Raw genomic sequence first — 13,708 nt, 5'->3', positions numbered from 1 at the left:
TACATTTGTCTCACACTTTATAAAACTTTATGCAATCTTAAGTTCCTCGACGGTCAAATGTTTTTTGTTTTATTAGTGAGCATAAATTAAACACTGTAGTCAGCTGCACAACTCCTGCATAGTTCCTGCTCTGTCACTGGATTACTACCAGCTGTCAGTAACCAGTTAAATTTGGCACATGTTCAATAAAGTGTCTCATTTCTTAGAAGTCATACAGCTATGCAACAGCTGATCTTCCCAGCTCTTAAAACAATCACTTGAATGCAATTAACTTCTGTAAAATAAGAAAAATGTAAAAAAGACACAATAAATATTAATAAATATTAATTATAATATTTAAATAATATTAATTAATACATAAATATTAACACACAAATCTGTGAAATTTCTTCTTCTTATGCCTTTTTTGCCCAGTTATTTTTCCAACAATGCCATAACATATTAAAGGTCTGACACCAATTAACAATAAAAGATGACTTACGTAAACAGGCAGATTGGTAAATAAAGCAGGATAAAGGTAGATCATCTGAATTTTTAGCACATTAATTAAGTAAATGAGCTTCTTATTTATCTGTTCAGCTAGCTCTACTAGTGTGAATTTAAACTTACTGACAGGTTTTACTGCATCCTTCCAATTAACATCAGACCTTCTCAGCCATTGCCCATGCTTTTCCACAGCAAAATTTCCAGGTATTTCAAGACTGTCAAATGCATTCACTTGCAAAGAGGAAGAGAGGGTTAGAGTAAAAAAAAATAATAAAAAATAAAGAAATAATAATAAAACCCCCCACAAACAAAAAAGGGAACTCTCCTTTATGAAGCATGTGATGGTGCATATCACAATTACTTTAAAATACATTTTAAACACTGCTCGGGTCTCCCCTCTTTGACAATTTGTTTTGATTTTTCAGAAGGGTTTAATAAAGTGTTGGTAAAAATTCCGCATTAGGAGACTCTTCAGTCTATAGTGAATGGTGTCACATTAGAAAAAGTCTTTTGTATCCTCATCCCACTTGTACAGCAGGCCTTTTATCAGTTCTGACTCAATCACGAAGGAATTATCTACAATTAGAAGGCTACACTCCTCCAGTCTGTTTGTACATTTGCAGAATTAAGTCAGAAAACAACTATTGTAAGATTGTGACTTACATCTCTAGTTCTCCAGACTTTCTGGTCTTCCATAGCAGGGCCAAAGCAACACAGACTGGATTCATATTGCTACTCCGTTAGGGTAGTGCGCCGCAAGGGCATCACATAAATCATGGTAACTGTCATGTAGCTGTAAGGAGAATGCAAACCAGTATACAGTACCAGCCAACATCTCTAGTGATCCAGGTCACAGAAGGTTATGACGCCATGTCAAGGGCTGCACACACACCCAGCTAAAAGAAGCTTTTTACGTAGCTAGTCTTAGATGTTAAACGGAGAGGAAAAACTGGAAGTTCAAGGAGACAGATCTCCCAGAACAAGTGCAGTTGTTGGAGAGTACTGAGTATTCACGTGCTGTCAGGCTGACTGCATTCCAGGCAATCAGAATTCGCATTAAATCTGTACCCTTGCTGCACATGAAAGCTTTTTAAGATTTCAAATTAGTTCATGTCACAGACAGCATCTTCATAATTAGGACAGCTTTTGTCAGTTAAAATAGCATGGTCCTTTCTTCCTTGTCTTTTTTTTTTTTCTTAAAGATGCAGTAAATTCTCCTACCTAATCCCCAAAGAAAACCAGCTAAAGAAAAAGTGAGTTAAGGGATGTCAGCTGCTTTCCTATACTACGGTGACTTTGCACTCATATTTTGTTACACTACTAAGAAACATCATGCTGTATCTTGACATAATTAGATTACGTAGACAGCAGGTAACATTTAAGTTAAACCCATGTAGACACATCTTAGAGCGTGCCATCTAATATACTTTACCCTTCACCAGTAAAAATTGCTGTATGTGACAGTATACTTCATTTCATTTGGAGTAGGTTGTATTTTTTAAATTAGAACTTTACCACATTCTTAAGTAATGGTTCAATTTTAAAAGGTTTTAAAAAAAAACCAGTGATACAGGAAAATGCAGCAACTAGCTACTGATTTTTAAAGAAAACAGTTTGACATATGCTAACTTTTTAAGAGCTCCAGCCTACCCTCACACACAGATTTTGCTTTTAATTAATTGTTCATCTCTGAAACTTAGAGTACAGGGAGAGTGAGAAAGCACACACAGGCATCAGTTTGCTGGCATGACAACTGACTCAAATTCAAGCATTGCTACACACCAAAACATCTGATCATATAGAAGACGGAATTACTTTCTAAAACAGAATGCAAACTTGGAAAATGAAAATTGTTTTCTTGAAAGTGAGGAAAGCCTTGAAATTAAGGGGACCTAAGACAATGAAAAATTTTATTACATCAACCAAATATAAAATTTCTGTATAAAGGAAGATTCCTTGCTTTTAAAATTATGATGGGAAGTGATTTGCAAATAATTTTTTTCCTTAAATTAAATGAATTCTAGAGCAGTATTGATGCTGTCCTATTACATTTATCCCATAATTCACAATTAGTATAAGGTTTTATTTTCAGATCTTGAAATCACTCAAAAAGGCTTATATTCTCTTCAGATCCAGATTAGATATTTTTAGAATGACTGAATAAAAGGCAGGAGCTGATTTACAAAGTTTTCCCATCTTCAGTGATCCGGTCTTAGAAGACAGATTTTTCACTTCTTTTCCCCTACTTTTTTTTTTTTTGGGTTTTCAAAGAAATTATTCAAGGTCAAGGATAGTACATCAGAGCACACACTGAAAATAGCTTGCGCATTCCCCAATTAATGCATCACATTCCAAATCTAACATGGAAACTGGAACGCATTAGACGTCTCCCTTTCAGGAAGAAATATTTAAAAGCGAGCTTACTTATTTCTCTTCTGGAACGTGGAAATATTGGTACTTATTTCTTAAAGCAAACTGAAACTGGAATCAATGAAGACATTTTTGCAAGACTCTAGTAGTCTTGGAACTAAGTCAAAAAAAGTCCACCAAAAAGTCAGACATCATTTGTTTATGCCTGTACCACAATAGCGTATTCACAAACTTTGGATTACTTGTTTTACTCATACATTCCTAACCAAACTCCAACTTAGGCTGATGGTGGAAGAAACTATGATTGTTCTTTCAGCATGTCAGCAAATAAAATTCTCTTCTTCAAACAGGTAGAGTTTAACACAACCTTTTCCCCTTGGAAAATGGTAACTACACTTACCAGAACAATTTGGTATCACAGGTCATAAAAAGTTAACACAAAACACAGTGCTTGCATTCCCACTAATGACAGCCTTAGTTTTGTCACGCAACTCAGTATTACTATCATTAAATCTTTTTACTAAAGCCATCTTTTCCACAGGTTTCATCAGCAATTACATATATATTGCATGCATCAGTGAAGATCATCTTGTCTGCTACAATGCACATTTCAACTCACAGCACAATATAACATTTGTGCTAGCTTTGCTCATAAAATACTTGCTATAGTTTTATCAATAGGAAGGTGTTTTATGTTATATCACTGGCATTCATACAACTTAGCCCAGAAAGAAGAGAAATCACCTTTGTTTTACTTGCTCCACAATTTCAAAGGTTTTGTGGGTTTTTTAGTAAAGATGGCTAGGAAGAACCAAAACTTAACTCGAATCATCATCCATTGAAAGGATCTGAAATTTGCTAACTACAATACACATTCCACCAGAATTACATGCAGCAGCTACCAACATGGTCTTCTAAAGCATTCTCTTCTTCATGGTGAAAAAATTACTTCTCCTGGTTTTGAAAGTAATCACCATCTTTCAGTTCATATTTAAAAATACTTTTTAAAAAGGGAAAAGGAGAGAAATAATCATCTGTAATAACAGATGATAAAAGCACCTCTGAGTCAGAAGATGAATACTTCTCATTAAAAGAGAATCCGGAAAAAAAAAGTCTCAAGCCTTTAACTTCACTTAAGAACCAACAAAAGAAACATTCACAGACCTTTAACCACTAGTTTACAACGAAGAAATTTTATTTTCTTTTTCTCTAAAGAGTATTTTGGTTACGTCACCGAATCACATATCACTGAAGATGTTTCAAAAAAATGACCTGCAGCTCCACACTGATGATGTTCTTTGGCTGAACCCCCTTCCACAGACAAGGCAGTTTTCTAGCTCATAGTATTAACATTATATTCTGGAGCTGTTCTAAGTGCCAGTCAATGAATTCTTCATATTATTCTCCTTCCCTAAGAGTCCCTTCCCTCCAACTCACTCCCTTGCCATTCATACCTAAGAGGCATGACTACGGAGTTTACAAAGCCACATGCTACCATGGAAAGGCTGTAACGCCTTTAAGAAAGGCCTGTATGCACAAGCAGGGTCTATGCAACAAAAACAAACCGACTTCAAATTACAGAGAGGCAGGGATCCTGTAGGAATACTTGTATGACATATCCAAAAAAAAACCCCAACAAAAAAACCCACCCAAAAAAACCTCAAACAAACACACACACACAAAAAAAAAAAAAAACAACAAAAAAACAAACCAACAAAAAACCACCAAAAAACCCACTTCAAGTGCTCCTATAATGCAGATGCAGCTACAGCAGAGGAGCTGAGCTCTACAGCACTACAACCAAGGCAGTCTGTCTTTCCCCAAGCAAGAGTCATACCAGCAGAGGCACAAAGGTTTTTTTCTTCTCCTAGAATAGCTGCATTAAGGGCTCTCGCCAGGTCAGCTGTGCTATTGAGGGATCACACCTCTTTCTAACCTTGACAGCCACAGCTGTGACGACAATACAGTACTGTATACTAATTCAAGACTAACCTCAGAACCCAAATATACACTTCACCATCCAAAACTGTCTGCTTGCTCCTGGAATCTTAAAAAATTTGGCCAAATGAAACAGTCAATTTCTAATTTTCCTTCCAGATTGTTGTATTTACTCACAAAGTGCTTCATTGCTTAGACTGTAATTTTTACTAAAAATACTTGGTTTGAAATAAATTTAAAACACGCAAGATAGAAGAGCTGTTTCATGCAGCTGGGAAGGTTTGCTTTAGGATCCTGCATTCTCTATTTTTTTTTACATAAATAAACTAAAAAAGAAAATCCCTCATGTCCAATCGAAGCATATCAAAAAGTTAGAAATACATCAACAAATTAGATGAAAATGGAATTCTGAAGCCAACTTCTTTGGTGAAAAATCTTTCAAAATTAGGCGAGGCTAATTATTACGCTACGACAATATCACTCAACTTCAAAATAGGCTAGCAGACAACTTTACTGCCTGATTACCAAGAACACTGTGTGTATCACTAATATGACATCATCTTTTTACTTCAGATTTTCGTTACAAAACATGAGACTAAGTTGGGGAGCATGAAGGATCACATGAAGATTTTTAGCAAAGCTTGGACACAAGGTTTTTGAAATCCTCCTGCTTGAAATGAGTTACCATGATAAAATTGTCAGAATGTTTATTCAGGGCTACACTGGAAAATTTAAAACGTAAAATTCAGAAGCAAATGGTTCCATTTAACTACCATTCATGCATCTCTCAGAAAACAAATCTTACATTCCCTGTTTATAATAATACTTCAGGTTACAAACAATGCTCTTAAAATTATGTAATAAAATATACTTTGTCCAGTAACTGCACTTTTCTATAGTACAATAGTAAACATTTACAGAGTTTCCATTACTCATACTGCAAAGAACATAAGTTAACATTTATATGATCAGTAAAGATGCACTTACATAAACTCAATGTTGAGTTGCCATCAATGCTACATATTCAGCCATATTACATGGAAACAATTCCATTCTCTACCAATATAACTTACTCTGTTTGAATTGCCTTTAACAGTTGCACCTTTCTGCTTCACAAGGAATATCCTGTCAGCAAGACTTGGCCTTAATGATACAGCTACCTACCCAAATTACACAAGAACTTTCCTACAGCAAGACCCAGCCTACCCAAGTCCTCCACAGCTCCCTCGTCAAAGGCCTCTGTCAAAACAACTGACATCTTTCATATCACCAGTTTCTACTACTATTTTCGAGCAGACTTTCAAAGGAATCTCACTTGGGGGGGGGAATACAACAAAGCAAATGTATTTGCAGCAGTAGGTATAGCATTTGTCTGGAATGCATGTAAGAAGAAGCAGTCAACACCTCAGTTGTATTTATGCATATTTTGTTTCTTCACATTGACCCTTGCCAGCATTACTCAATGCCCCCCCCTTGGAAGACATATGAAAAGTTACTTTTTTTCTTTCACAACTACTCACTGAGGCCTATTCCACTGCCGAAAGCAAGCAAAGCAAAGCCCACGCTGGGTGTCTGTCTCCAAGAGAAGACTGCATCTCTTATTTATTGCCCCTTGGTTTTATTTTCACAGTGAATTCCTGGCTTAAATGCAATCAGCCAAGAAACCCTTTCTATGTGCACTCCTGTCATTCCTCATCGCTTGCTAACAGAATCAAGTGCAAGCAAGAGAAAAAAAAAAACCTCAGCACTGCCAACCAAACCAAAAAAGCCCTACTTCTGGTTTTGCCAGTCCTGAGGAACCACAGATGCACCTCAGACCTTTGGAAAGAGAAAGCCAAAAGATGAAACTTATAACAAAGTTAATTAGATTTTAAAAAAACAAGTCCCCCTAGGCAGAAGGGAGGGGCACTGAGCCTAGGAGCAGGGACACGTCTTCCCTTCGACAAAAAAACTGATGGCACGTTTGCAAGGTGCCTGCCAAGTCAAGCCCGCAGCTGGCAGGACCGAGGTTTTGGGGGAGGATGAAGGGAGGGATTCCGGCGCCCCACACATACACACACCGAGCCGCCGCCGTCAACAAAAGGCGAGCAGCAACTTCTTTTGTCTGTCTTTCCCTTTCCAGAGAAGGAGGAGGGGAAGCGACAGAAAACTGGGAGGAAAACAAAAAAAGACGCAAATAAACAACATCAAAATGAGAACAAAGTGGCCGGGGCGCACAAAGAGCATCACCCACCGGCGGAGGGGACTGTCTGCCGGGGGCGGCTCCCTTCCATTTCCTGAATGGAAGGTCAGCCGCCCCCGGCAGATAGCCCTCAAAAAGTGCGGGGGGGGGTACCCACCTCTGCAGCCCTTTAAACACTGGCAGGGAGGAGTTAACCAGGGGCGCCCGCAGCGGGTGAAGAGCAGCGGCAGGCGGCTGGGCTGGGGGGGAGGAAGAAGAAGGGGACATTGTTCCAGGAGGAGGAAGAGCTGCGCTTCTCCCCCCCCCGTCTCTTTGTCACGAAGCGGCTCATCCCAAAGCTCCCACCCCAGCCCCACCACCCTTGGCGGCGTGGATCGCGCCCCCTCCCTCCGGCTCGCCGCCGATGCCCTAGAAATGCCTTTGTTCCAGGATCCCCCCCGCACTCCCGGTGCCAGGGTCTTGCAACGCTTTTATGTCTTTATTTTGGACGACGACGCAACCCACACTCCCCTCCTTCCCCCGCCGGCCGTCCTTCTGCTGATTCATTTCCACCGGCGGTCCCCCCCCTTGGATGGGGGAGCAGCATCTCCTCGCTATTGTGGCTCGGGGTAAAGCGGTGACCCGGATTATCGCGGGTGGGTGCTGGGAGGGGGCCAGAGCCAAACGGGATTACATGAGCCGGAAGCGGGCACGGCGAGGTGCGAGGCTGCGAGTTAAAGGGGGCAGGCAGAGACCGAGTCCGTGTCACGGAGCCAGGGAGTCACTGCGCGTCCCGGGCGCGAGAGGGAGGAGACCGGCGGAGGAAGTTGCCGGGCCTGCAGTATAGCCAGGGAGTGAAGGGCTGCATGGGCCGGGCCGCGGGCGGGGAGCTGCCGGCGCAGGGAGGGAGGGAGGGACGGACGGCGGGCGGGTGACGCGCAGAGGGAGACCTGCGACCCCGGGGGGGGCCGCCGGTGCCCTCCCTGCCGGCCGGTGACTCACCGACTTGCAGGACGTTATCGACGCAGCCGCCGTCGAGCAGAGCGATGCCCCTGCGGAAGGGCAGCCGGTTCTCGTCGGCGGCAGCGGCGGTGGCGTCCGCGGTTCCGCCGGGCGCGGCGGCGCCGCCGGGGCCGGCGGCGGGATCCTCGGCGCCGGTGTTGAAGGAGGAGTACATGCAGATCTCCCTCTCGCTGCGGGGGAAGGACCAGTACACGATCCTGCGCTGCACTGGCTCCGGGATCCGTTCGAACCGCTCCTCCACCCGCTGGAAGGGCCACTTCTCCGCCACCTTGCGAGCCGCGATGTCCAGCAGGGACTCGGGGCTCTGGGTCTTGCCGAGCGGCAGCAGCCCCAGGGCGGCGGCGGCGGCTGCGGAAGAGGATCCGGCGCAGAGCGCGCCGCCGCCGGGCCCAGCGCCGCCCGCCCGCTGCCCCGGCCTGCAGCCCGAGCCATAGCCGGGTCTGCAGCAGAGGCGCTTGGCAGGGTGGGGGAGCTGACCACGCTCCGCCATGATCGCGCCCCTTCTAAGCCGACAGCGGAAGTGGCTGTACCGTATAAACGGCTCCAAGAAGGCGGCGAGCTCCCGCGAGCCGCCGGAGACACGCCCCTCTCTGCCCTAATATGGTGAAGGAGGCGGGGCCTCGGGGCCCGGGGGGCGGTGCTGCGGGCGTGACATTATGCAAATTAGCTCACAAACGTAAATAGAACGGCCCCGGCGGGGGGGGAGGAGGCGGTGCTCCCACCCCCCTCATTCCTAGCTCATTCTCCCGCTGATGTCACGCGCGCAAGCCCGAGCGCGCCCTCGCGCGAGTGGTGGGAAAAGGGGGGCGTGGCCTGCGGCGCCCCCTCTCCACTGCCATATAGGGAATGGAATGCGGGGGCGGGGCCCGCCGCCGCGGCGTGAACCCGGTCACCTCTGCCGGGAAAGCCGGAAGGGTGGGGGGAGCCGCGCCTTGCGGACGGGAAATACGGTAACGGCTGGGGCGGAGCGAGGACGGAAAAGACCTGGCTCCTGCCTCAGGGGCGGGACGGACGAAGCCCCTTCTGTGGCAGGAGCCCCGGCGCGTGCCTATAACAAGTCCTTGACGTTCCTCAGTGAGGCGAACTCCAAGGTGTGTCGGGGAGTGAGGTTTTTGTTTTCCCTCGATTATAGGTAATACGGTAAGCGCCGTTGTCCCGGTGCCAGCTCCCGGTTGGCTCTGCGGATGTCCCGGCCTGGGAGCGCCCCGGGAGCCCCAGGGTGAAGGCTGGGCTGTGCGGACTCGCTGTCAGTCAGTTGGATTGCGATGAAGGCACTGCGTCTGCCCAGGTGGGTCGTGAGGATGTGGCGACAGACCGGACGGCCGGGGTGTTTCTCAGCGATCCTTAAAGAACTGCGCCATTCGTGGCTGTGTGCCGGAGCCTCAAATTTAGTGTCCTTCCTGAAAAATATATTGTGTATATATAGATATACTGAGGGTCTCTCGGGATCCCGCTGGCGCCGCCGCTTTCCGCAGCACAGAGCGCCGCTCCCGCCTCCGCGGCTCCTGGAACACCGCATGGAAGTGCCTCACGGCAAGGATCGGGAGTAGCAAACACAGCCCACACCGCCTTTCCTTGCACAGAGGGGCTCTTTGGTGTTCGTGTTACTGTGGAGCAAAAAGCATTTTTGTTTTAGTAATTACATTTTAAAAATAAGTATTTTTACTATTTTGAAATTTTATCTCGTCAGTGGGATTTACCGAGAGGCTTTGATGCGTCATTGTAGAGCAATCAAGGGGTTTTTTTATTTTTATTGACCAAAGTTAAAACCAAATATTTTCTATTAATTAAATATTTTGGAACTTATTTTTTAGGATGGACAAGGGATCAGACTCAGCCAACATGGGTTTAGGAAGGGCAGGTCCTGTCTGACCAACCTGATCTCCTTTTATGAGCGGGTGACCCGCCTGGTGGATGAGGGGAAGGCTGTGGATGTGGTCTGTCTGGACTTCAGCAAGGCCTTTGACACCGTCTCCCACAGCATTCTCCTGGAAAAGCTGGCAGCCCACGGCTTGGACAGGGGCACTCTGTGCTGGGTTAGGAACTGGCTGGAGGGCCGGGCCCAGAGAGTGGTGGTGAACGGTGCTGCATCCAGTTGGCAGCCGGTCACTAGTGGTGTCCCCCAGGGATCAGTGTTGGGCCCAGTTCTGTTTAATATCTTTATTGATGATTTAGATGAGGGGATTGAGTCCATCATCAGCAAATTTGCAGATGACACTAAGCTGGGGCGGAGTGTTGATCTGCTGGAAGGCAGGAGGGCTCTGCAGAGGGACCTGGACAAGCTGGAGAGATGGTCCAATTCCAACAGGATGAGGTTCAACAAGTGCCGGGTCCTGCACTTTGGCCACAACAACCCCCTGCAGCACTACAGGCTGGGGACAGAGTGGCTGGAGAGCAGCCAGGCAGAGAGGGAGCTGGGAGTTTGGATTGACAGGAAGCTGAACATGAGCCAGCAGTGTGCCCAGGTGGCCAAGAAGGCCAATAGCATCCTGGCCTGTCAGGAACAGTGTGGCCAGCAGGACCAGGGAAGTGATTCTTGCCCTGTACTCAGTGCTGGTGAGGCCACACCTTGAGTACTGTGTCCAGTTCTGGGCCCCTCAGTTCAGGAAGGATATTGAGGTGCTGGAGCACGTACAGAGAAGGGCAACAAGGCTGGTGAAGGGACTGGAGCACAAGTCCTATGAGAAGAGGCTGAGGGAGTTGGGGCTGTTCAGCCTGGAGAAGAGGAGGCTCAGGGGAGACCTCCTCACTCTCTACAACTATGTGAAAGGAGGTTGTAGCCAGGTGGGGGTTTGTCTCTTTTCCCAGGCAACTGTTAGCAAGACAAGAGGTCATGGTCTCAAGTTGTGCCAGGGGAGGTTTAGATTAGATATTAGAAAGAACTTTTTTACAGAGAGGGTGGTCAGACATTGGAATGGGCTGCCCAGGTGGATTCTTCGTCCCTGGAGATTTTTAAAAAGAGACTGGATGTGGCACTTAGTGCCATGGTCTAGCAACCGCAGCAGTAGTGGATCAAGGGTTGGACTTGATGATCTCGGAGGTCCCTTCCAACCCGGCTGATTCTATGATTCTGTGATTTTAAGTGGCATTGTTTGGCGACTCGCGGTTGAAAACAACACTTACTTTCCCGGCGAGCCGCACTTGCTCGCATGCCATGCCCTGCAGAAGCCGTAATTGGAGTGGCTGCCCTCCGGCAGGCTGGTTTTCCCAGACAGACTACATTTTCCGTGATGCAGCGCACCCGCCCTCCGCGGGAGGCGGCACCGTCAGAGAATGAGGCGAAGGAACGTAGAGCGTGCCAGGCATAACATTTAAGAGGTGCAAACAACATCGATTTAGCTCCGAACTTGTCGTCGCCTTTTGTTCCCACCAACCCCCCCAGACTGGAACAATCGCTTATTTTCTGATCAAGGGATTGAAGAGCTTTGCCGTAACTGCATTTTCCATTAAAAATGGATGAGAAAATGAATGAACCGTATCAGACTTGCTGACTTAGATTTTTAAAGAAAGAATCGGCAGAATCCTGAAGGTGGTTTAGAATATGCAAGTACTGGCTTTTTTTTTTTTTTTTTTTGTATGCTTTTAAGCTCCTAGACAGTAGCACTGATTTGAAATTTCATCGGTAGAGATTTATTTACATTTAGGTATGGAGCTTTTTTTTTTTTTTTAAGATCTTCTGGTGCTGGTTGCTCATAATAAGAAAACGGCTGATATTTTTTAACTAAGGAGTTTAAACTGCAGGCAGTGCCAGAACTATGTTCTGCATAGTTTATTTTTTATATATATGCTACAAGTTTGTGTTTTTCTTTTGGATCATGAAAGCTACCTTCTGGGTACGGAGTGAGTTTAAAGTGATGCTTGTGCTTCTATCTATGGACTTAACAAAACACTGTTGAGGTGCCAGTTTGATAAATTCATAGATACCTTGCTGGAATATTAACTGTCTTCTTTCTGTGTTTTACAAGTGTTCTACTGGATTTATAGACTAAACTCCAATGAAATTTTGGAGGTGTTAGGGAGCCTGTATGCTGCTGCAGGCCAGAGATGCAGTTGTAATGCTCCTGCTATTAATACGGTATTGATCTCAGTATTTCTGAGAGCAGAGAAATGGAATACAAAGGAGGTAGAAAAGAAGAACTTCATGATTACATGTGTATGAGAGGAGAGGAAAGTTACATTTAGTTTTCATCCCATACATGATTAATGATTGTTCACCTCTCAAAGCAATTTTTCTTCTCAATTCTACCACTATTTCTTTTTTAAACAAGCATCTAGCAAGTCAGTAAAAATACTTTGCTAAATTGGGTAGTGGCAGTTCTTTACAAGACCTGCTGCAATAAAAATAACACTAATGCCACTGGAAGAATTCTTCTCGTCATAGTAAAGAAGTTTTACAGAAAAAACCAAGAAATAAGAAGAGTAAGAGGAATGACAACAAATCATCCACAATAAGTAGAATTAGCCTATGTCAGTTATCTCAACTTAGTCTTTCCTCTTCAGATCTGGGCAGAAATCTTAAATTCGCTAAAGAAATCCCAGAGAAAAATAGGTGGAAAAGCTCATAGATCCACCTCTTTCATCCGTCTACCACTCATCAGGAATAGCTACTTCCCATTCAGTCTTTAAATATTAATAGATATACAGGATGCTGGTTCTTTTGTTTCTGGGCTAAGGAGCACACCAAGAGGTAATGGCATCTTTGCTCTTATAATTCTGCCACAGGCACCAAGTATACTTCTCCATGGGCTCTGGCTGTATGGGCATAGCACCTGAACAGCTTGCAGATTCTTTTCTGAGGCTTAAGTTCTTTTGTCCAACCAGTTTTGCTCCTTGAGTTCCCTCAGCTTTCTGAAAGCAAGTGGGAAGATGTGTTAACTTCAGGGAAGAAAGTCAAATGTGTTTAAGCCATACTCAAAATGTATTTTAATTGCTAGTTAGTTTTCTTTCAGTGGATGTTCTTGTAGAAAGCCTTGCCAAGCTGAGCATTCCTTTCCTGTTTCTACTTTGCTTTTTTGGGAAGTTTGTCTCCCAGAGCTACCCAGAGGAGAAAGAATGGCTGCAAAACAGTAGCCTTAACTTGGTTAACTTCCTGCATGAAATCAAAGGCTATTCTATGAGCTGCATGGGAAAACACCCTTGGTTACGACTCAGTGAAATTCCTTCCTGATAATCTAAAGTATTAGACCACTTGCAGTCGTTTGTGGTCATTTCAGTAAAGCAAAAGCTTGAGTATTCTACCAGTTTGATTTAAAAGGAAGATCGCATACAGCTGCACAGTTGTCTTTGTAGGAAGCACACCGTGGTCTAAATGTAGAAAAATTATGGCAGACAACATAATGCTAGCCAGCACAAGCCACCCCAGTGGTTAAATCTTATCTGAAAAGATGAAACTTTCCTGCATTGAAGCTGAACAAAAGTCTGGGTCATGCACTGCATAAAATATTTTTAAACTCTCAGAGGGTAGGGGGTCAAAGAGACCCTCCGGGAAGGGAGGCTAGAGAGTTCTTAGAGCTGAAGCTTTAAGAAAGAAAAAAAATTACTTGAGGAAACCACACTAAAATAATAATAATAATGGCCAGTCTTCGCGAGTGAAGATTTGGGAAAGGTCATTAACCCTTCGAGCCTGCGCAGTGGATTTTTTAGGTGAGACACCCTTTAATCCTGAGGTTCATCTGCCGGGGCCAAGCAAGCTTGGACAGTGGGAGTGAGGTCCTCAGAACGTAGGTTTGT

General features: G+C 44.7%; 1 protein-coding gene and 1 long non-coding RNA gene across 4 annotated transcripts in view; one reads left to right on the top strand and one right to left on the bottom strand.

The window, feature by feature from the left end:
- The window catches only part of LOC108495506 (zinc finger SWIM domain-containing protein 6-like), a 99,628-nt gene extending 91,160 nt beyond the window's left edge, over positions 1-8,468 (bottom strand). For both annotated transcript variants that reach the window (XM_017811265.1, XM_017811267.1), the window contains exon 1: positions 7,958-8,468. In XM_017811265.1, coding sequence (XP_017666754.1) covers positions 7,958-8,468 — 511 coding nt within the window. The remainder of the gene's footprint in view (positions 1-7,957) is intronic.
- A 341-nt stretch (positions 8,469-8,809) lies between these two features.
- Positions 8,810-13,708, top strand: part of LOC108495508 — an 11,335-nt gene continuing 6,436 nt past the window's right edge. Inside the window, exon 1 of one of the 2 annotated variants that reach the window (XR_001874148.1) lies at positions 8,810-9,069. This is a non-coding gene — a long non-coding RNA (uncharacterized LOC108495508). The other variant, XR_001874147.1, reaches the window with a different exon arrangement.

The sequence above is a fragment of the Lepidothrix coronata genome, unplaced genomic scaffold (genome assembly GCF_001604755.1).
Source record: "Lepidothrix coronata isolate B3197 unplaced genomic scaffold, Lepidothrix_coronata-1.0 Scaffold31, whole genome shotgun sequence".
Lineage (NCBI taxonomy): Eukaryota > Metazoa > Chordata > Aves > Passeriformes > Pipridae > Lepidothrix > Lepidothrix coronata.
This window is presented reverse-complemented; position numbering and strand designations above follow the sequence as displayed.